Genomic DNA, 24,163 nt, shown 5'->3' with positions numbered 1-24,163 from the left:
GCGCTCGAATGTTGTAATAAACGGACCGTTGCTAACGTCATAATTTGCACGTGTGAATTCAAATTACGACATCTGATTGGATAAATGGCTGTCAATCAAAATCATGAGACAAATTCCACGCCCCTTTGGGATTGGTTCATTCGGGGGTAATCCTATTGGGATTTATTTGAACACCGCAATGGATTCCTAATAATCTTTTGTTTTTAATCAATATTTTGGTCGTATTCTCTTTAAAATTCGCAGCCATGGCTGAAACATTAAGTCATTTTGATTTCCTTTCCTCGGATAGTGAAAATTTTCTTAAAATTAATACATTAAAACTATCTATAAAAAGAACTCGTCACGAAAGGACATTGTGACCGGTATTTTCAACATGAACCGGCTTTTCTTGTCTGAATTTTTTTCTTGCCACGTTTCCTTGACAACGTGTTGTATACAATTAAATTTGCACGTACTCAGCTAGTAAGACACAAAAAAATATTTTTTCCAACGTGAAAATTATAGTAAATAAAGATATATAAAAACTTTAAATATGTTTGCATTTTCTTTACTAGCTATTTACATCGTAAATCGATACATTATCTAATTTTTCTCCCAAAAATTTCTAATCTAGCTTCGCTCTCGATCGTTTTTTGGAATTATTTTATGATTGCATACGAATCAATGATATTCATCGTTTATTTAGTTTCTTTGGTAACCATAGGGTCAAGATAGTTTCCACCATTGCAATAAAACTAATTTTCAATCGATTTTGAAATCGTAGCAACCAATTTAATTAATCATAGTTTTTGATAGTCTCTTCTTTACTTTGCAGGTCCACAAGACAGACCTGCTACATATTTACAAACAAATAAAACTCAAAAATTATATACTGAGAACGCTACTTGAAGTTCATTCAGCTTTATGCCTTGAGGTCGCTTCATGCAAGATTATAAATGTAAATTATAAGTGGTAAAATAATGCGGTTTTCGTGATGAAGAGGACGCCGGAAACGCTTTCAGCTGATAGCATTTTACCCCAAGGCCAGTCAGTGTCTAGGAGATTTTAAGTTTAATATGCAACTGCCAAAGGCAACTACTGACAGAAAAAATACATATCTACAGCAAAACTCGCGTTATTTGAATATTTTTTATTAGGGGCGAGGTGAGCAACAAATGCTCTTTGTTTGAAGCTTGAAAAAATACAAATGGCTATCCTTGTAGTCAAAACAAACCGCATATACAATAGTAAATGCTGGATCTTAACGATGGGTGTCTTAGATATTGTCCTTTTTTAACCTTTATATCTGCATGTTATATTGATTTGGCTGAGTTACAGATTGGACGTATTGAGGATTAAGGTCACACAGCTTCAGGTCCAAAATTTGACAGCCTGAGATCCTTACAACATACCTCAGTGTTTGTTTATTATGCTTAAATAAGCTACTAATGACATCATCTATTTAAAGCATCAATTCATCATGGAAAAATTCACGACCACAAACTTTTAGCATGAAATCTCTGCGTAAATAAAATAATCAGATTTATTTAAAAAGCCCTTTAAAAATGAGCTAATATACTTTGAGACTGTTTTCAGCAATAGGAAAATGCCCCACCCGAATAGCTGAAAGCCTGCTTACTCTAACACTGAAATGTTGACAGCTATAAAAATATAAATATGCCTTAAAATTAACAGAATTGCCTATTTGTTTGAGAAAAAAAACTTTTATTAAGAAAGATACATAATTGAATGATTTATTTTAAATTGTTTTCTTGGGTGTGTGAGGGTGGGATTTCAACCTTGATTCATATCTTGAATATCAGGACTTCTCTAATTATTTTTAGACGTTTGATGATTTTTTTAAAGTACATTGCAGACTCTCTTGGGTTAGGTTTCTAGTAGCCTGTGTGCAGCCAGATTTTTTTCTTGTATAGTCCAGTTAGTTAGTTCGACTGCACGCAGGCTAGTTTCTAGTAATATGAACACTTTATCCATTAAAACCTCTGTAGATGTTCCAGGTGTATGGGGTAAACCAGTGTAATTGAGGTGTGGAATAATGGACATTGGGAGACTATAGGACTGGAATGCCGTCAGAGCAGGAAAGGCATCATGTTGCTGACTACAAGCGTTTGATACCATAATTGCCTCCTCATTCCCTTGTTGATGTTCCAGATGTTCAAAACATAAAGGGTAATCCTGGGTTGAATGAAATCTGAAGAAAGGACTTGAGGAGACTACAGGAATGTTGTCAGTACTGGAAATGCATTCTGTTTGCTGACTACAAGCTTCTGATGCTGATGGGATATGTAGCCTTTGATGTAGCCCTAAAAATCATGATCAAACAAAAACAAAATCAACAAAAATAGGAATAAGTTTAGCTAGAGAAATTCAAAGCAGCACCTCATCTCAAAAACAAGAGTTGTTTATAATGCTCTACCCTGTTTATAGACGGAACTGATGTTAGACATACAACAGCTATGCTCCAGGAAGTCCCACAAAGAAAGTTCTAGAATAAGCTCTCCAATCCCTCATATTTTTCTCTCCAATGGAAATTTATATCAGCCTCTATGCCTCTATTGCTAGAGGTCATGCAATTTTTATTATAATTATTAAAAACAAAAAACAAAAAAGCAAAAGAAAAAAAAATTCCAAAGTAATATTATACTCTGGAAAATTTGATATCAAACACTGAGGTTAAATAGACCTTTCTAGAATTAATTAAATTATGACAACAAAACAAGGTTGTTTCAATATGTACAAATCAATGCAAATCAATCTTCACTTGGGACTATTGTTTGAACTTGGTTTCAAACTGGAAAAAATTTTATAAAACAAGGAAGTTCTAAATTTTTGCAATGGATTAGTCGGACTTCAGCTAGACGAAGTATTTATGTAGAAAATTAGCTAAATTTTTATATAAATTGAAAAAAATTATTTGTAGCAATTTTGAAACAGGTCAAACGCATAAGAAAACAGCTGATTTAAAAGAAATGGAATGTTTGGTTTTGCCTTTTAAAGATTTTGAAACAATGCCAAAACAAACATTCCTTAGTTGTGTAGATATATTATATGCATAATTGGTGGTGATCATTTCAGTGGCTTGGATGACCACATAAAATGACAGTCTCTTCTCATTAACAAACTCAGTGGGTTACAAGTTCATCTGCTGTGACTGTCAACTGTCATCAGTCTTGAAACAAAGTTGCTTTAATTAAAATTTACCTATATGTTTTATGTGTCACTTTTATACACACCAAGTGACATAGACAAAAAAATTGTAAGAGTGAGAAATGTATTTAAGTACCATGAATTTGAAATGATTCTGAGCCAATCAGCATGTGAGATGTACAGCCATCTCACTATGTTTAATTTGACAGACATCTTGCAAATAAATAAAATAAAGAAAGAAAATTGGATTTAACAGTGGCATTCCTAATCCATTGAATTCCAAAATTGGAAGTTGATTTTTGAATGCAAGTTGATTTTTGCTGAAAAACCCTCGAAGTACAGGAGAGAAGCCAACATCAAGCAACTTTACTCACATATGACGATGAGTACGGGAATCGAACCCGGGTCTCCTTGGTGAGAAGTAAGCTCTGATTTTAATTGTCCAATCAAATTGCTTCAGGGGTACATTATTGTACTGTACATTTTTTTTATGGGAGTTGAAGGATGGGGCAGTAATGCTTACCATATAGATTAGATTAGCAATAATACACTGGACCTCTACAACATCCATATCCTCAACCTGCAAAAAATGAGAAGAAAAACCAAAGATAAGCATAAGTACAAAAGAAAATACTCAAGGGAAATGCTCAGTTAGAGCAGACTTACTTGCATGGTCTTGAGTGCCATGACAAAAGCATCTAATGGTAACTGGTGAGTTTTCATCAAAAGAGATCTAGACAAGAATGATAAATATGCAAAAATGAGCAACACATGAAAAACTAAAAGTATAAATTACACTTCCCATTACACTAGCTCTTAAACTTACACTTTTTTGAACAAATTCCTGTAGGTGATGATCTTGAGTTTTTCTAATATTAGGTAAATCCCACACTGAATAAAAAATGCCTAAAAATATAAAATTGTACAAAGGTAACAGTTTAATTTCTTTCATTCCTGACAAACCCACATCATGGCCATCTTTAGAGCACCATATGACACCATATTGAAATATCATTATAGGAAAATAAAAACGTTGAATTTTGTAAAGAAAAAAGTTCACAAAGGGAATGGTTTGACTGGTTTTATTTCTGATGAACCCACATGATCATAATCATCTTTAAGGTGCCCTCATCATTGTTATTGCCCTCCTATAGCATTGCTAATGTTATTTAATTTGAATGTGAAGGTCGAACATCTCAGCTGGGGGCAGAGTTAGTATTGTGCATGTGCCTCAGAGCATATCAATGGAAAATAGCAAACATTTCAAATTGCATTTTCAATGTTTTTGATTAAAAAACAAAAACAAAGTGAAATTTTTAAAAGTTGTAATAAAACTATTCTTACTTGTTGTTTTTCTAGGGTTTGATTAAGCAGAAGTAGATTTCCTGTTCTGTTATGCAAATAGAAAACTCATTTAACAACATTAAATAAGATTGAAAACCTTTATAACACCTTTATTAGACAGGGTACACTGTATAATGGGGGGTGAATTCAGGGCCAACTAAGGCCCCGCCACACTATGCCAGATAAATTTGAATCCGAATTTTTATTTATTCGGTTAGGCCTACCGTCCACACTAGTCCGGGCGAATCCGGAACAATTCTTCACCAAAAACGAATTTTCGAAGTGGAACCAAATAAATAAAAATTCGGATTCAAATTTATCCGGCATAGTGTGGACCCTAAAACCCAAACCCTAAAACCCTAACCCTAAATCAAACAAAATATAGAAAACAAAATTTAGAGAAAAAAAAAACACCAACAAAAAACTCCAGCCTACTGGACTGGGAAAGAAAATTCAAAATGTTGACAGTGAATAAGATTTAAATATTAAACATACAATTTCAATAAGTATCATTTAACTTACTTTACAGCCTTAACAACATCAGTAAATTGTGGTAGTTTATATTTATTTAACACAGCTAACGTTGGCATATATCCCTGGATAAGAACAAAAAGATAGTGGTATGATTCATGAATTAGTGACTGGTTTATTAATAAATCGGCAAGAAAATTACAGCCGGTTGTGCAACAGGAAACACACTAATTTTTTTGTTTGGCCTTACCCTGTGAGCAGAGGGTTTTTTCTGACCCAGCTCCAAGGAGGGTCAGAAAAAAACCTCTGCTCGCAGGGTAGTTTGGCCTGAGTGCTGTTCTCCCACAAACTACTTGGTTTATTCAAAAGTTGGAAAACTACATGTGAATTCAGTTGGTAATTATAATTTTAGTTGATATAACCAGGGAAGCATGGGTAGCATAGCAGTGAGAGTGCTCGCCTCTCACCAATGCCATCTGATTTTGAGTCCCACTGCGCTCTGTGCTATATTGTTGTTTGTTGTTCGTTCTTTCCTGTGCTTTAAGGGTTTTTCTCTGGTCTTTTTCTCTGGGTTCTCCAGTTTTCCTCCCTCGGTAAAAATCAACTTCTAAATTCCAATTGGAATTTCAGTGCAAGAAATGCCAGTATAACAGTAATAACAGTATTAGGAAAAAGATTCTCAACTTACTAAAAGCATCTTAACTGGTATGAGGTATATTAAAGCAGCCCTGGTGAAGAATATTTAATTTTATTAGCAATGATTTGATAGCATATATAAAAAAAAAGAAACAGGATGAGAATGGAAGGGAAATAAAGTCAGAGGGAGTGAATAAAGTTGAAATAAAAGAAAGGGAAATTGAAGAGAAATAGAAAACAATGATGTGGATTGAGAGGAAAGAGTGTACAGTTAGGTGATGGGAGAAGTAAAAATTCCCACAAGATTGAACAAAAAAACTTTCATATTTTACCTTTTGTTTTTAGGAGATCTTTTATGGCAGTGCTCAAAGGCATAAGTTAAATACTCATCAGCTGTACACAAACCAAATATTTGAATTAGTTTACAGTTGAGATAAGATTTAGCACCATGAAAGACCTTCAAAGTTTCATCCCATTTTAGCTCATCTTTTTGGATTAGAACAAAACACTGGTAAGTGCAGGTATTGATTCCAAGCCTCCAGAGGCAAGAGGTACGTGAGTAAGTATACTACTGCTACGCTATACTTAAAACCTTATGTGCTCTTTGGAAGACAACTCTATGACTTGTGCCTACGTTTAATACCATACACCTACCTCCTTTATAGTCACCATCAAACATGTACTTTCTTCCTACAAAGAATCTTTTACATAGGAGTAAGAAAAAAAATTATTCTGTCAGTAGAAACATATAACATTTTGCATTTGTTATAAATTTAGGCTGCGTTCATAATGTATGGCGGGGGGGGCCAGGTGAAATCTTTAAATGACAAAAAAAATCTTAAGACCCCCCCTTGAAGTCCCCCAAAAAATAACTATCCCCCCCGGCAATCTCTCGTAGCTTCTTCTAAAAATTTTGCATCCCCCCCATTCCTCTAAAAAAATTTCAAACCCCCTATTTTACTGGTAAAAATTTTCCCAACCCCCCTAAATTTCACCTGCCCCCCCCTACTATACATTATGAACGCAGCCTTATCTGGAAGCATGGATGGTATAAATAGCATTACTATACTCTATTTGAGTCTCTACACTGTGACTTTAGTTCAATACCTGAATTCAAAGATACAAATAATAACCAGTGAACAGACAATGTCCAGCCAAAGTTGGCATTCCTTTTTGACTGGTCACATTGACTGGTCACATCGACTGGTCTCTTACATGTCAATCAGTCCAATATGACTGGACATCATGTCTGACCATTCAAGAGCTGTTAGTTTGAGCCCTGTATTAGATGCTAAACTGTTAAAGGACAAAGGCCTCTGTCGTTAGATTAGTTAGCAAAGTTACCTGTAGGCAACAAGGTGTCCAATCTTGAACTGTTCTTTGATGGGAGCACTTTCAATGGCTCTTATTAATGGTCTACACAGGTGTAGCTTGTTAATCTAAAAAAAGTATATATATGATTGTAACAAATGTCATACTACGGACCTCACCGAACTGTGGCGACACGCCAAAAATTTGTCTCGCTACCACACCCTAATTCATCTACTGACACGCCTACTTTTGTTACATGTATTACAGTGAATACCTTACTGGCAATGTGCTAGATCCGAGACAGTGACAAAAGTAGGCGTGTCAGTAGACGAATTAGGGTGTGGTAGCGAGACAAATTTTTGATGTGTCGCCACAGTTCGGTGAGATCCGTAGTAATAGTAAATTTGCATGTTGCCATTAAATTACAAAAGGCATGCACAGGATTCTGGTAGTGGTAGTAAATAGATCATAAAAATTTCATATCCGGCTGCCTTACCAACGTGGTTGGTCCTTGTAGTGTAGTGGTTAACATATCGGACTAGAATACCGAACACGTGGGTTCGATTCCTGCCAAGGGCATTTGATATTTTTCTCTTATTCTCTCTATTTCATTACACACATCAAACGTATAATTTATTACTACTATGCTATGTCTATCCTTTGCATACATATGTACAGTGTTCAACTTACCTATAGAGAAAAAATATCACTCTGGGATCCTCACAAGTACCCTACATTTTATATTCCGGCTGCGTTACCAGTGTGGTTGGTCCTTGTAGTGTAGTGGTTAACACATCGGACTGGAATACCTAAGACGTGGGTTCGATTCTCACCAAGGGCATTTGATATTTTTCTCTTATTCTCTCTATTTCATTACACACACCAAACGTATAATTTATTACTACTATAACATTAATACAGATAATTCAAATCTTTTTCTTTCTCAACCTACTTCCTCTGTCTAGTAAAATTATTCACCATTCATTGATTACAGGGAACTACTGTCTAGGAGTATTTATACTGAGTTGGGCTGCCTGTGTAATCATTTCCACAGGAATCCCATTTAGTTAGCTGAAACATTTAATTTACCTTAAAGTAGATCTTAAAAAGCTGAATAACAAGAGCCAACATTCCCCACTTCTTTGACACATCAAGAGATGACCGGCTATGCAAGAGAAATATAAACAGTATAAATAGTTTATAACAATTCTACTCCTCTACTGGTCTTATCATTTTCTTCTTTATCTTTATCATTATTGAACCATTATTGCATTTTCAGCTTTTTTTGAATTAAAAATACCAACCCCAAAAACTAATTTTTCAGTTTTACCTGTCACTAGCACAAACTCTGAAGCATCCCATAATAGCTTCTGCAGACTTCTCCAGGGTGTCGCCAGGGTTACCGCGACCACTGCTAGTCAACTGTTTATCTGCCTGATATAAAAAGTCATAGTAAATAAGCCAGAATGACTAGACTGGCTAAGTGCATGTGTTGGCTTATTCTGTGGTCAGTTATTGTTGGATAATAATATTATATTAATATTATTCACGAAATAGAAAACATGCGCGCACATGCTGTGTGCAGTTATAAAGCATGCGGGGATTGGCAGAACATGAGAGAAGTGTCAGGAGAAGCATGACACGTAGCGGAGTGCTTCTCAACACTTCTCAAGTGTTCTGCCAATCCCCAAGTGTTTTATAACTGCACACAGCACAGCAAGCAAGTTTTTTATTTCTTTTATAAAATACAAATTACAATAACCATTATTTTAGATAAGAATGATGCAACTGAAAGTGCAAGCGCATGCTGTGTGCTCTCATAAAGCACGAGCTCACAACCAATCAGAACGTGAGATTTATAACAACTATTTTATAATATTGGATAATATTGGGAGTGGGATAGTAGAAAGTACAAAGCTAAAAATAAAGACTGCTCATGATGGCATCTCTGCTCAGCAAACTGATCTAAATGGAACAAGTTAATTAGTACAAAATTTACGGAGTCGTCTGGTCAGACAAGTATAATAGGCCACTTAAGCTTCGTATGCAAATTGCCCATTCCAGATCATGTGACATTCCCCTGAGAATTGTTCTTTAAGGACTAATATGTTAAAATACTTACATATGAAAGAATCAACTCCCAAGAGTGGCATCACATAGTCTGACATGTGCACAACAAACCTAAAGAGGTCTATTGGGCAGCACATTGCCTGTTGACAGGCTTTTAAGCTCTAAAATAACCCAATGAAACGTATCAATCAATTTGCTACTAACAAAGTATGATTGGGGTAGCATTTCTCATGGCATTTCTTGACATCTAGAAGGCACATGCCTTTGAAAACCTTGTGTTTCCTAAAAATACCATGGCAACATTTTGATTGATGTTGGCTGTATTGATGAAACCTTTTCAGCATGTATAAAAACTACTCTGCTACTATGCTCATCCTCTGCATGTATATTTAAAACAAGTGTAGAAATATCATCATTGCTTTTTTGTTACCTTGGAGGCAAACTGGCGAAGGTCTAGCGTAACTGCATTCATTAAAGGTAATGACCTAGGAATAAAAAATCATTCATACAAATTATTTTGAGCAATATTATAGTATGATATTATGATAGCATTCAATCAAAAAGGCTGCAAATTTAATCAAATTATGCACACATTAGTTACTAATTATTCTTTGTTGTACACTCACCAGTTTTCATCTTTTTGTGTTTGAAATGCACGAATAAAAGCCCTGACAAGCTGTCAAGGAACTCACTACTAATATGTTTGAATAATAATGATGATGATGATGTTGATAGTGATGACAATAATTTTACAGTGGTTCACTGAACTTTAATCGGAATCTAGAAGTTGATTTTTGAAGATGAAGGAAAACCAGAAAACCTTGGAGCACAAGAGAGACCCAACGAGAAACTCTACTAACATATGACACCAAGACCAGGAATCAAACATTATTAGTGAGAGTCTAGCATGCACTCAGGCATAACCCAGGGCACAGCTAACTCACAGATTAAAATTAATAATTGATTGTATTCCAAGGATACTGTACCACTCCAGCTTGAGATGCATATGCTTCAATATAATCACTATTAGCTATGGCCCACACAGCCCTAGCAAATATAGATAAAAACATATTAAAATAAAGTGAGACAAGAAATGAAGAACAATGGTGAGAGAATGAATAAATGAGATGAAAGGAGAAGTTAGATGGAATAGACAAATATAGACAGATTATAGAAGTTTTCAACATTACACGAAGCTGCATGCTTTAAGCTACACACTGAAATAGTTTTTTTTGCTTCTGTCAATTAAAAATAATCAGTCAGTACCTTTTATATTTTGACTATTTGACCCGGGGGGGGGGGGGGGGGGTACTCCCCTATATTTGCTATACGGGTATGTGCTGCCCTATAGGGTATGGTTTTTCGGCTTTTGGGTCTGGGGTAGGGTATCATTTTTTGACATTTTGTCTGGGATAGGGTATCAATTTAGTCTGGGATAGGGTTAACGATTTGGTCATTTTTGTCTGGCGTATAGGCTACGCTTTCTTTCAAAAACAATAAAAACGTTAGTAAATATTGATTGCAATCTGTTGAAAAACTGTCTCTTCCGTCTTTTAGTCTGGGATAGGGTGTACAATTCTTAGTTTTAGTCTGGGGTAGGGTACGTAAAATCAAATTTTTAGGTCTGGGATAGGGTCAGGGTTTTGAGGTCCTGGCGGCACAACCCTACCCAAGTTGGGGTGGTAGTACCCCCCCCCCCTCCCCCCGGGCTATTTGACTGATGCTAGTAAAGCTTACAGAGTTGGTGCTATATTGAACGTTGCTGTCATTGAAAGGTCAGGTAGATAGATGGAAAGTAGATGAATGGGTGCATCGATGGATAATATGGACTGGATGGATATATGAGATTATAGGAAGAATGGGATTGATAGAATGAATCAAAAGATAAAAAAGTGAAGATATTAACAATAAACATACCTAAGATGACAAGCTACCAGCTCATCATATGGCTGTTCAAACCATCTTTCACACTGAGACTGAGCATTTGGAATCTGATTCATACAAACACAAGAATGAGTTATGATATTACTAGTACTATTCTTGGGATCCCTGTGTAATTGTTCTTAAAAAACACCACAAATACTTTACCTGCAGCCTTGGACTGGCAATATGAGCATGCTTGAACGAAAGGAGGTCCTGGTTATTTAAGAACAAGACAGGTTTAATCTCGTGAGATGTTTACGTGGTATGTTAGAGCGATAAAAGAAGAAAAATTGAGTTTGACAGAATGAAAAACTTCACACACTTTGTGAAAACAAAAACGTATCTTACCGCTGCTGCTTCACCATCTTTTTCACTCAACGCACCCTCAACCTTAAAAACAATAACAATAAATTAAAATCAAAGCTTTTGTAAAGAAGATCAGAGAGAACGAAAAATGAAGACCTGTTGAAAGTACTGATTCGGTGTAAAGTGCGCCATTTTGAATCCTAGACGGAATACTGCGCATGAGCCAAACATTGGCCGCTGGTCTCAAAAGTGAAAATCAAATGGGGGGGGAAAATGTAGGATGAATTAAAAAGAAAAATGAGAAATATCGAAAATTTGCGTACTATAATTGTCCTATTTTGTGAAAAGAGATCCTTAATGATGCTTCAGAATATCTAAAAGTTACAATGTTGTACGTGTAGTACGTGTAGTGCGTGTAGTACCTGTAGTACCTGTAGTACCTGTAGTACCTGTAGTACCTGTAGTACCTGTAGTACCTGTAGTACCTGTAGTACCTGTAGTATCTGTAGTACCTGTAGTACCTGTAGTACCTGTAGTACGTGTAGTAGGTGTAGTAGGTGTAGTACGTGTAGTACGTGTAGTACGTGTAGTACGTGTAGTACGTGTAGTACCTGTAGTACCTGTAGTACCTGTAGTACCTGTAGTACGTGTAGTACGTGTAGTACGTGTAGTACGTGTAGTACCTGTAGTAGGTGTAGTAGGTGTAGTACCTGTAGTACCTGTAGTACCTGTAATACGTGTAGTACCTGTAGTACCTGTAGTACGTGTAGTACGTGTAGTACGTGTAGTACCTGTAGTACCTGTAGTACCTGTAGTACCTGTAGTACCTGTAGTACCTGTAGTACCTGTAGTACCTGTAGTACCTGTAGTACCTGTAGTAGGTGTAGTAGGTGTAGTACGTGTAGTACCTGTAGTACCTGTAGTACGTGTAGTACGTGTAGTACGCGTAGTACGTGTAGTACCTGTAGTAGGTGTAGTAGGTGTAGTACCTGTAGTACCTGTAGTACGTGTAGTACCTGTAGTAGATGTAGTACCTGTAGTACCTGTAGTACGTGTAGTACCTATAGTACCTGTAGTACCTGTAGTACGTGTAGTACGTGTAGTACGTGTAGTAGGTGTAGTACCTGTAGTACCTGTAGTACGTGTAGTACGTGTAGTACGTGTAGTACGTGTAGTACGTGTAGTACGTGTAGTACGTGTAGTACGTGTAGTACCTGTAGTACCTGTAGTAGATGTAGCACCTGTAGTACCTGTAGTACGCGTAGTACGTGTAGTACCTGTAGTACATGTAGTAGGCGCAGTACCTGTAGAACCTGTAGTACCTGTAGTAGGTGTAGTACCTGTAGTACCTGTAGTACGTGTAGTAGCTGTAGTAGCTGTAGTACCTGTAGTACGTGTAGTACGTGTAGTACGTGTTGTAGGCGTAGTACCTGTAGTACGTGTAGTACGTGTAGTAGGTGTAGTACCTGTAGTACCTGTAGTACGTGTAGTACGTGTAGTATCTGTAGTACCTGTAGTACCTGTAGTACGTGTAGTACGTGTAGTAGGTGTAGTAGCTGTAGTAGCTGTAGTACCTGTAGTACCTGTAGTACCTGTAGTACCTGTAGTAGGTGTAGTAGGTGTAGTACCTGTAGTACCTGTAGTACCTGTAGTACCTGTAGTACCTGTAGTAGGTGTAGTACCTGTAGTACCTGTAGTACCTGTAGTACCTGTAGTACCTGTAGTACGTGTAGTACGCGTAGTACGTGTAGTACGCGTAGTACGTGTAGTACGTGTAGTAGGTGTAGTACGTGTAGTATCTGTAGTACCTGTAGTGCGTGTAGTACCTGTAGTAGGTGTAGTACCTGTAGTACCTGTAGTAGATGTAGTACCTGTAGTACCTGTAGTACGTGTAGTACGTGTAGTACCTGTAGTAGGTGTAGTACCTGTAGTAGGTGTAGTACCTGTAGTACTTGTAGTACCTGTAGTACTTGTAGTACCTGTAGTACCTGTAGTACCTGTAGTACGTGTAGTACCTGTAGTACGTGTAGTACGTGTAGTACCTGTAGTACCTGTAGTACCTGTAGTACCTGTAGTAGATGTAGCACCTGTAGTACCTGTAGTACGTGTAGTAGGTGTAGTACGTTTAGTAGGTGTAGTAGGTGTAGTAGGTGTAGTACCTGTAGTACGTGTAGTACCTTTAGTAGGTGTAGTAGGTGTAGTAGGTTTAGTACCTGTAGTACTTGTAGTACGTGTAGTACCTGTAGTACCTGTAGTACGTGTAGTACCTGTAGTACGTGTAGTACCTGTAGTACCTGTAGTAGGTGTAGTACCTGTAGTAGGTGTAGTACGTGTAGTACGTGTAGTACGTGTAGTACCTGTAGTACGTGTAGTACGTGTAGTACGTGTAGTACATGTAGTACGTGTAGTACGTATTTTTTCAAGTTTGCTTCTTTGTTTGATGGTCGTTGAAATGCTAGTTGGCAAACGAGACATCAAACTTTGGGGGTCACACTTCATCAAAAACTGTCATAAAAGACATTAGAGGCAAAAATAAGAACAAAGAAAAACGCAATACTTTTTTTAAATTTTATTTACCTAGATCAGTACAAATTCGATAGTAAATAGTTTGATAAGTTTGAAAATATTTAACCGAAATACTACGTCTGATAATTCAAGCTTCATCGAACACACCTAGAACACAAATCGAGCTTGATTTCAGAAAATTACTTTGTGGTAATTCTTGATGTGTGCTAATTTTGCCGTAATTTGGGCTTGAGATTTCAAGTTTATTGTTAAAGACATGGCCTTAATGTTATTTGATCCTGCAACAAAATTATACAACGATTTCAAATTGCTTGGTTCTACTGAAATATCCTGAGACAACAGCACCTCACGGCATATCATCAAACAATATATTTCTAGGTTTATCCATATCCCTGGCTTCATGGACACATTTTTACTTTCCATGAAAGTTTTTCCCCTTTTTCTCTTATAGGGAGAAGCTAATTCCCTCTTTCTTTTCCTTGGCTTTGTAGGCGTTGAAGGGGCAACACGTGACTGAATTATGTTTGCACAGTTTAAACACCTACACATTTTTGTACATCCAATACCGCTTGCCACACAAGGACACTTAGACTTTCTACTGCCATCCCTACACGCTTCCTGAATCGGTTGCTCTCCCTTAGATTTTCTACCTTGTCCGCATCTGCAGCTTTTCTCATAAAGGCTTTCTTTTACTACAGCGTCCTTGCCCGCTGTTTGGGTGTTTTTACATCTGCAGCATCGACACTTACGTGTACAGGATTTCTTTTTCCTTTTGCACGGGCAGTTATCTGATACACACGAAACCTTATTTTCTTTTTGTGAGTTTTTACCGCATGTACACCCTTTCTCATTTACTACGTTTGCAATGGATTGCTCATCAGAAGCTGAACTTTCTGAAAATATACAAGTGTAGCAATTAGTATCATTTTTCACGAACTCCACTAATAACTAAACCTTACTTTGTACCAGTACACCTGGAATATCACATGTGGCCAATAAGCCAATAATCTAATATTGCAAATAAGTAAAACCTTTTGTTTGCGTTTATTTGTATTCATGATTCAGCACATGTGTAATTTTACAGGGAAGTTAATTAAAAGAATACCCAACTTCCGTGCACACACGCCATTTATAAGTTATAATTATTTAATAGAGTGCTTTTAGTCTCAATGTTGAATAGTTGACGTCACCTAAATTAGACAATTATTTTACTATTTTAGCTGACTTCACATAAATTCAAAAATCACGTGCCAACGGCTTCAAAATCCAGGGGGGGGAGGAGGGGGAAATGATTACCAGATTGGACGCTTTTTCCCACATTCTTTGGTAAAGCAAACCCCCGGATTAGCATGACTGTTATATGGCGCGCTTCTACTTTAGGTGACGTCAACTAAATAGTTAACTAATTTAGATAAATTTATCTAACTATTCAACAGTGAGACTAAAAGCACTCTAAGACGGACATGTTAGAATATTTGAATCTACCTATTGTTCCGTCGTAGTGTCCAGGTCCAGAATGATCGTAAGCAATGTAAATGGGTATCGCAATGATGAATTCCTGCGGTAGAAATGGCACAGTGGGCTGAGTTGGAAGTGCTGTTACGATAACAATTGGGATTCGTAGAAGTCTGGCTGTGGCCTTCGCACAAAGGTCGCCCACTTCACTGGCAAAATAGCCATCTTGGTTGAACTTATTAACTTCTTCTGAATAGTTATCGCTAGTCATCCAATTTTTGTAGTAATCTATATTTTCTAAAACTTCTTTGACGAACAGCTTCCTAAGTTTTTCTTTATCTGCTTCCTCACTCATACCCATCCCAAGCATTGTACAGCGTGCTTCTAATTGTTCTCTGTAAAGCATCAGGTGTTTCTTGAGCTGTCTGGAGACTGCAGTGAAAAAGCAGTTTCCATCCCTGGCAACTTTATCAAGTCCAAGGTTAAGACCAGAAAGATTTCTTTCCAGATTGTCGCAACGTTGATCAGTTAAGTCAAGTCCTATTTCATTTAATTTTGACTCATTCTCAATAAGGTCATTCATTGTAACACTATTTGACCAAAGCAATGCTATCACATCTAATGTTTTGATTTTGCATCTTGTTGTTATCGCACAACAGAAGTCTTGCAGGTGTAGCACTCTTTGTATGATGTAGTTTAACGTCGTTTCCGTTTTGATTTTTTTCACGCTTGTTGCGGATGTACTGAAAGGAACATGCAATGATGAAGTTGAATGGGCTGTATCTCTTTCGGTAGTCTCTTTCATGCGAGGCTCCTGAGGAGAAGGTTTTGTAAAACTTGATTTAAATATTTCCACTGGGACCACAGGAGTTGTTCTCTTGTTTTGCAAGCTTTTCCCTTTACGTTTCCAGTTCCATGCATACAATGCACATGTCATTACTGCTATAGCAAGTTCCGGGCCGATTTTTGAGGCAAAAGGATACCATGCAAGGGCCAGGCAGGTTTGCATGACAGTTATCTTACTTGCAATTTTCTATTCACAGCTCAGACAGGTATTTAGCATAGGCCACACGGATGGTGTGCCATGCGTTGTAATCGAACCATCATTTTACACCCACATCAATCACGAGAGGTACAGTTGCACTAGCCTGCGTGGTTTACTTAAAAGAAAAAGAATTGGTAAGAGCCAGGCAAAGAAGGTGGGGAACAGAAATGTACGGGTTACCTATATTCACCAGGATATCCTTCCCCCCGAATTGTTAAAAGACCTGCTCAGAGGTAAGATGTTTTGTATCAGTAAACTATGTGGAAAGTTTTTATCGAATCGTTATTATAAGAGGGAAGGGGAGGGGGAATATAAAAAACTTTCTTTCCCGTCAACCCCCAAATAGTATTCGAGAGCCCGGACGTTCACTTCTAACTGATCTCTGACTTTGTAAATAATTCGTCAATGTAAAACAATATATATATATATATATATATCAAGGCCCCACTGTTGATGGTCACCTGGCGAAAATAGCGAAGGGTCTATAGAAACTGTTTTTAGATTTGAAATGTGAATTAAGAAAATTCTACCTGCTTATATGTTTAAGAGGCTCCTTAAAAAAACCTTAAAAACCTTAATCAGGGATGAAGGTGTATCCAAGTTTAGATGAAGACTTAGAGCCTCGCTCATCAAGGTCATAGTCTACCCTAAAAATCTTTGACTAAGGGACGAATCATTAGATTTTCGAAGGGGGGCCGGACAAAAACCAAAAAAAAAAAAAAAAAAAAAAAAAAAAAATCGAGCATAACTTTAAAGAGAGAGAAAAAAATCGCGCATTAGAAAATTAGAAAAATTTCTTGAAATAATATGCGTGGAGTTTGAGTATTGGTAGTTTGAACTGAACTAGCTATTAATAGTGTTCTTCGCTTTTCTTAGTTACTGCACACAGTGAAAAGAAAGGAAAAAAAGAAGGTCAGTAACAAAATCGATTGTGGCCCGTTCAGCCATTTAGCTGAATTTAGCTGGATAATATATCAATGCAATAATTATTTTACTATGACCGATATAGACAAAAACTCCACTAAAAAGAAGGGTGGCGGAAAAGAAGTGACCAGAACGGACAAAGGTGAAGGGAACGAGAAATTAAAAGAAGCCGGGTTCGACGAGAAGGAAGGTGATGAATCAAAGGATGAGGATTTTGAAGACGATGATTGCGACGAAGGACTGGTTGAAGACGATAAGGTTGAAGTTGGCGAAGGTGGTAAAAAAGATGGTAACGAAGATGAGGAGTTTGAAGACGTAGGATGTGATGACGAAGAAGACGTTGAGGGTGAAGAGTTTGAAGACGACGAAGGTGGTAGAGAAGGTGGAAACGAAAACGAGGAGTTTGAAGATGTAGGATATGATGACGAAAATAATGTGGGTGAAGAGATTGAAGACAACGAATGTGATGGCGAAGAAGAAGTTGAGGGTGAGAGTGAGGAGTTTGACGAGGAAGGTAGTAACGATGGTGATACTGATAATGACGAGGAGTTTGAAGATGATGAATGCGGTAAAGAAGATGGCAATAAGAACGAGGATGTGGAAGACGACGTAGTCGATGACGAAGAAGAAGTCCAGGGTAAGGAGTATGACGAGGAAGAAGGTAGAGACGGAAAAGGTGACGATGAGCGTGCAGACGGTAATTGTGCAGAAGAAGAAACCGAAGTTGCAAAAGAAATGCATAGTGAGTAACACTAGATAAATATACAAATGTCTATAAATGTCTTTTCATTAACATTCTCTTATGATAGCCTTTTTCTCATAACTGGAAAAACTGCATTATTTCACACGTAAATCTGATTATATTATTCTAGGATCAACACTGTTTATGCGCGCTTCATGACTATAGGAAAAAGCAGATAGCTGAGAAATGAAATTACATTTTTTTTTTTTTTCGTATTCGTAGTTGCCAAATCATCAATAAAGCCTGACCAGGGAAATAAGAGGAGTCAAGGTACTGGAAAATGTTTCGAGCAGCTTTTCCGAATCTAGAAATGCGTTGCATTATGGGGCTGTTCTGTTCTTAGGGACGCTTGTCGGTCAGTTGACATTTCATGCATAAAGAAATGAAAGACATTTGAAATGAAATATATATACATTTATCATTTCCGCTATCAGTGTTCTTTGTCAGAAGGCAAAGGATATGCTATAAAAGCGTTCCTAAAAAGCCCCATTTTGCAACGCGTTCTTCAATTTCCGAAAAGCTAAATTAGCTAGAAAAAAACCCGGCAATTGATATATTAACGATTTTGTAGGAAATATATATATAGATTTTCCAAACTTTCCTATGCTTTGTAGTTTGCACCCTCTTATTTTCCTTCCCTTAGAACGAATTCATTTAACCTTTCAGTAATGAAACAAATGTTGAAATATCTTTTGCGGTTCACTTTCAGGTAGGACTGAGGCAGATAAGCTGGTGGACAGTCTTAGCCAAAGCTTTATTCCCAGAAAAAAGAGAAGATTACGAAGAAAGTAACCGGTGAAGGAATACCTTTATAGGATGCATGATGGACGTATTTAATCTTACAACATATCGGCAAGCCCGCATTTGCCTTCTCAGTGAAAATCGAAATCACCCGATTAGTCAACTTGTATGCTATCAAAAAACCGTTTTGAAATAGGTTTATAAGCTATTTTGGAATGCAAATATGATGATATAGTACTAGATCAAATGATTGTCAGGACTGAAAAAAAGTTAAAATGAAACTAGTTTACATGAAGGATAAAATAGAAATGAATAAAATAAAAATAATGATGGTGATCATGTTGTTGAAAGTGATGATGACGAAAAAAGCAGAAAGCCACAACAAAGTACAGACCGCCATCAATAGCCCAAGTCGGAACTTGTTTTGCGATAAATGTAAATTAAGAATCATCTCTGATGAAGAAAGTGAAATAAAAAGGCTCATTTTGACAAAAAAAATATTGTCAGACAGCATGATTGATGAAAGACAACAGAATTAAATGCTAATACAAAGCATCGGACATTCAATGCTTGAAAATGATGCGCAAAGGCTTCTTCGAATTGAATTCATAATATCTCAAGAATGCGCGTCGAAACGACGTCCACATACAGGATCTTTTTTCTGTGATAGAGGGAGGGTGTCAGTGTTTATGCGGAATGCACTATTCATTTAACGTGATCAACTATATTTTTCCTAAATGGAGGTCAAAGATTCATATACAACAGTATAGTAAAAATTAAATTGGAAAGAGAAAATGCGAAATGCAATCAAAATGATCAACAAAGTACAGGTACAACAACAATAACAACCACATTTATTACGGGTACTACCTCCACTTCACCTACAGCTACTACACCTACAACACCTACTACACGTACTACAGTTGTTACACAACTTCTACACCTATTACAGGTACTACATGTACTACACCTACTACAGGTACTACAGGTACTACAGGTACTACACGTACTACACGTACTACAGGTACTACAGGTACTACAGGTACTACACCTACTACACGTACTACACGTACTACAGGTACTATAGGTACTACAGGTACTACACCTACTACAGGTATTACAGGTACTACAAGTACTACAGGTACTACACGTACTACATGTACTACAGGTACTACAGGTACTACGCGTACTACACCTACTACACGTACTACAGGTACTACGCCTACAACACGTACTACACCTACTACAGGTACTACACCTACTACAGGTACTACACCTACTACAGGTACTACACGTACTACAGATACTACAGGTACTACAGGTACTACACGTACTACACGTACTACACGTACTACAGGTACTACAGCTACTACACGTACTACACGTACTACAGGTACTACACGTACTACAGGTACTACAGGTACTACAGGTACTACAGGTACTACAGGTACTACACGTACTACAGGTACTACACGTACTACACGTACTACACGTACTACAGGTACTACAGGTACTACAGGTACTACACGTACTACACCTACTACAGGTATTACAGGTACTACAGGTACTACACGTACTACAGGTACTACAGGTACTACAGGTACTACACGTACTACAGGTACTACAGGTACTACGCCTACAACACGTACTACACCTACTACAGGTACTACAGGTACTACAGGTACTACACGTACTACAGGTACTACAGCTACTACACGTACTACACGTACTACAGGTACTACACGTACTACACGTACTACACGTACTACAGGTACTACAGGTACTACAGGTACTACAGGTACTACACCTACTACACGTACTACACGTACTACAGGTACTACAGGTACTACACGTACTACAGGTACTACACGTACTACAGGTACTACAGGTACTACACGTACTACAGGTACTACACGTACTACAGGTACTACAGGTACTACACCTACTACAGGTACTACACGTACTACAGGTACTACACGTACTACACGTACTACAGGTACTACAGGTACTACACCTACTACAGGTATTACAGGTACTACAGGTACTACAGGTACTACACGTACTACAGGTATTACAGGTACTACACGTACTACAGGTACTACACCTACTACACCTACTACAGGTACTACACGTACTACAGGTACTACACGTACTACACGTACTACAGGTACTACAGGTACTACACCTACTACAGGTACTACAGGTACTACAGGTACTACACGTACTACAGGTACTACAGGTACTACACGTATTACAGGTACTACAGGTACTACACCTACTACACCTACTACAGGTACTACACGTACTACACGTACTACACGTACTACAGGTACTACACGTACTACAGGTACTACAGGTACTACAGGTACTACACCTACTACAGGTACTACAGGTACTACAGGTACTACACGTACTACGCGTACTACAGGTACTACAGGTACTACACGTACTACAGGTACTACACGTACTACAGGTACTACAGGTACTACACGTACTACAGGTACTACAGGTACTACAGGTACTACACCTACTACACCTACTACAGGTACTACACGTACTACACGTACTACACGTACTACAGGTACTACAGGTACTACAGGTACTACAGGTACTACAGGTACTACAGGTACTACAGGTACTACAGGTACTACACGTACTACAGGTACTACACGTACTACAGGTACTACAGGTACTACAGGTACTACACCTACTACACCTACTACACGTACTACACGTACTACAGGTACTACACCTACTACAGGTGCTGCTGGTACCACAGACATTAGGGGTATTATACGTGCACTACACATACATGGTATAGGTACTACTCCAGGACATTTGGTGTCCCCATACATGAAGTACCTACCGAAGGATCTAGAGTTCCGCTGACTATCAAAACTTGGGCCGACTGTCAAATCATACACATGCGTTATTTTCATTGGGACTTTAGAATAGCTCACATGGTGCTAGTATCATCTTTATCATTGCTTTTGTACTGCATTTTTTTCCTCTCGTCGGTCAATGAAACAATCTTTGTTTGCACAATTAGTGTTTTAAGAACGGAAGGCTCAAAGCAAAACACTCTTTTTACAAGTTTTTTTTACTGGTCAGTCTAGAACGTTCTACAAGACGTGTTTTCGACCAGAAGTACAAATCAGGGCATGATTTACCTGACCTGGTCTAAAAACAACTACGATAAATGTCTTAACTGTGCGAGATAATCTTGATTCAAATACGTAAAATCCACGGAGTTTATTCTAGAAAAATCAAAATAATATATTCTTTTAGACTGAGATTGGTAATCAAAAAATCGTTTTTCCCGCACGTAGTGCCGTGTTGCTCATAGTAGCGTCTAATTTTATTATCCAAAAACCTCGTTTACAGTTAATTTTATTTTTAGCACGTAACAATCCCCTCCCGACCCTCCTACGTTGCTGTTTGGTCGTAGATAATCCTAGACAGACTATGCTTTGCCCCCCTGTTCTTGATGTCTGTTATATTATACGAGGAGCTATTTGACGTCGAGTGAGGCTCTTGGCAATCGAAATCTCAAATAATACAAGAATAGCCAAAGGTCATTATTTCTTATTTCTGCATGTGCGCTCGTAACATGAATTCGACGCTCATTGGTTGATAACGCAATACTGATTTATGTTTGTACGCGTTAAGGTTTTCTTACCATTCAAAATTTCAAACCATTCTATGTAAATCGTTTCTAACGAATGCAAAAAAATACAAAATGTTGAATAAAGTAGACGAACAGCTAAATAACCAATTGGGAGGCGATTAAAGGGATTTTGAGTGCTCTAATCTGCCGTTCTAACTAAGCGACTTCCTCGCTGACCTTAGTTACATTCTTCTAACTTACATTTAAGTGCGTATAGACGTCATGATTCACTTATTCAGCGTGATACATACGTCAGAAAGAGCTTTATGACCAAGGTCACGTACCAGTTTCGTCTTTGTTTTAAATTTTCCTTGAAAAGAAACAAAAAATCCTCAAGTATATGCTTTAGCTGTTCATGCGTAAAACTTCTGAACGGCAGATTTGTGGCCTCGGAGAGATGCTTTACTTTGCATTGTGCAAACCCGTTCTTCTTACCTACGTATTAGTATGTTTGACAGTGAGATATCTAGTCACAAAATCAATGTTATTCTTGTCTTTATTTCACTTTGCACGTAACAACGTCAGTAGTGTAGATTTGATGCACCGTTGACGCATGCAAAAGGTACCCGACCCGAACATTGAAAACATCACATGCACATTCATACATAAAGTGCCTTTTTTTTAATTCGTCGGTGCTGAAAAAATATACTTAGAGAATATCCCCCTTCCATCTGTTATTTTCGTTAGATCTATATAATCTGAGGAAAGATGAAATTAGAACGCATACTCTATTTAGCATGTAGTTATAGTGAGTTTTAGCTATATTTGAAGCTTCATCTATGCTCATGCATTATATTTCACGACAGAAAAATCCACTGGATTTAGTCATGGGCGAGGCCACACAAATTTAAGGTATTTTGTTAATAAAGTTTTTTTAAATAGCTTTCTTTCTTTACAACGGAAATCGTAATCTGTATAGGTAATAGCGCAGCGCACTGATTCTAAAAATAGCTTAAAGATTCGGACAAACATTGCATTCTGTTTAACCGCTACGAGGATTATACTAACCAATTTTATTATTTTTACTTAAAGTTACAATAATAACCCATGTAGACTAAGATCAACTGCGATCGGAACTTGTAAGTTTGTTTGTCCGAATTTCGACTTTGTCTTCGTTTTTATGACGTCACGGCTGCGCTATTGATTCCAAGTTTCTTTGCGAGCTTATTATTGTTTTCTTTAGTTTCAACCCCTTTATGTGCATATTTTGTAATACTTCTAAGACGTTTGACTAATTTGACAAATAAAAGTAGACAGTTGTAAGATCTGTACTGAATCTGAAAGATGTTTTCTCATCTCCATCTACTACGTGTCATTCCCTAGAGTATCAATTCTTTGTTCAATGGTTGTACTTAAGAAGACAAACGAATAATGGATAATGTTGAAACAAAGAATCCTATTTTTAGGAGAACAACACGTTGTGGGTCTGAAGTGGGAAACATTGAACCCAAGCAGTAAAAAAGGGTCAATTATTTGTTAACCTGGACCGCACTTGTTTCAATTTTTGTTGCATGGATTAGCTTGTGACTTATGGACTCAGTAACTAGCCAGCGAGTTTTCTTGTTCCCATTGTCCTTATTTCTTACTGCGCACGCTCGACGAAATTAACATTGACCAGCGAGCGAGTTCCAAAAATACGGTTCTGACGCATGCGCAATACCATTATATTTGTTTCGGATTTACACACGAACCATGGAACCCCTTGCAATGCTCTGGACTGAACACTGAAAAATTATAAAATGTAACCGGATGGTCGCCGCATGCATGCGCACAGTATAGTTAAATTTATTCTGGAATCACTAGACCCATGTTTTAGCAAACAGCTGAAAGAGCAAATTCCGTATAACTATAGTAA

General features: G+C 37.5%; 2 protein-coding genes and 1 non-coding gene across 3 annotated transcripts; 1 reads left to right on the top strand and 2 right to left on the bottom strand.

The window, feature by feature from the left end:
* Positions 1–1,109: 1,109 nt before the first annotated feature.
* LOC116303498 (PCI domain-containing protein 2) lies at positions 1,110–11,417 on the bottom strand. The gene is made up of 19 exons (XM_031713053.2): positions 11,365–11,417; positions 11,251–11,292; positions 11,068–11,115; positions 10,897–10,970; positions 9,961–10,026; positions 9,606–9,647; positions 9,410–9,464; positions 8,240–8,343; positions 7,999–8,074; positions 6,943–7,037; positions 6,253–6,299; positions 5,931–5,991; positions 5,651–5,690; positions 5,014–5,087; positions 4,492–4,537; positions 3,974–4,053; positions 3,814–3,880; positions 3,671–3,727; positions 1,110–2,303 (listed from the first exon to the last, which is right to left on the bottom strand). Exons 1-19 carry the CDS (start codon positions 11,398–11,400, stop codon positions 2,214–2,216), a joined length of 1,200 nt encoding a protein of 399 aa, XP_031568913.2. The 5' UTR covers positions 11,401–11,417; the 3' UTR covers positions 1,110–2,213.
* Trnas-gga (transfer RNA serine (anticodon GGA)) lies at positions 7,679–7,750 on the top strand. The gene has a single exon. It is a non-coding gene; the product is annotated as a tRNA-Ser (tRNA).
* A 2,443-nt stretch (positions 11,418–13,860) lies between the features above and the next one.
* LOC116297997 (uncharacterized) lies at positions 13,861–16,126 on the bottom strand. Its single transcript, XM_031706338.2, has 2 exons — positions 15,220–16,126; positions 13,861–14,627 (listed from the first exon to the last, which is right to left on the bottom strand). Exons 1-2 carry the CDS (start codon positions 16,124–16,126, stop codon positions 13,906–13,908), a joined length of 1,629 nt encoding a protein of 542 aa, XP_031562198.2. The 3' UTR covers positions 13,861–13,905.
* Between the last annotated feature and the right edge of the window lie 8,037 nt (positions 16,127–24,163).

Source organism: Actinia tenebrosa, unplaced genomic scaffold (assembly GCF_029948245.1).
Source record: "Actinia tenebrosa isolate PJP-AT-01 unplaced genomic scaffold, QUT_ActTen_1.0 PGA_scaffold0__85_contigs__length_37466705, whole genome shotgun sequence".
Lineage (NCBI taxonomy): Eukaryota > Metazoa > Cnidaria > Anthozoa > Actiniaria > Actiniidae > Actinia > Actinia tenebrosa.
Note: the sequence above shows the minus strand (reverse complement) of the source record. Positions and strands in the feature narration are given on the sequence as shown.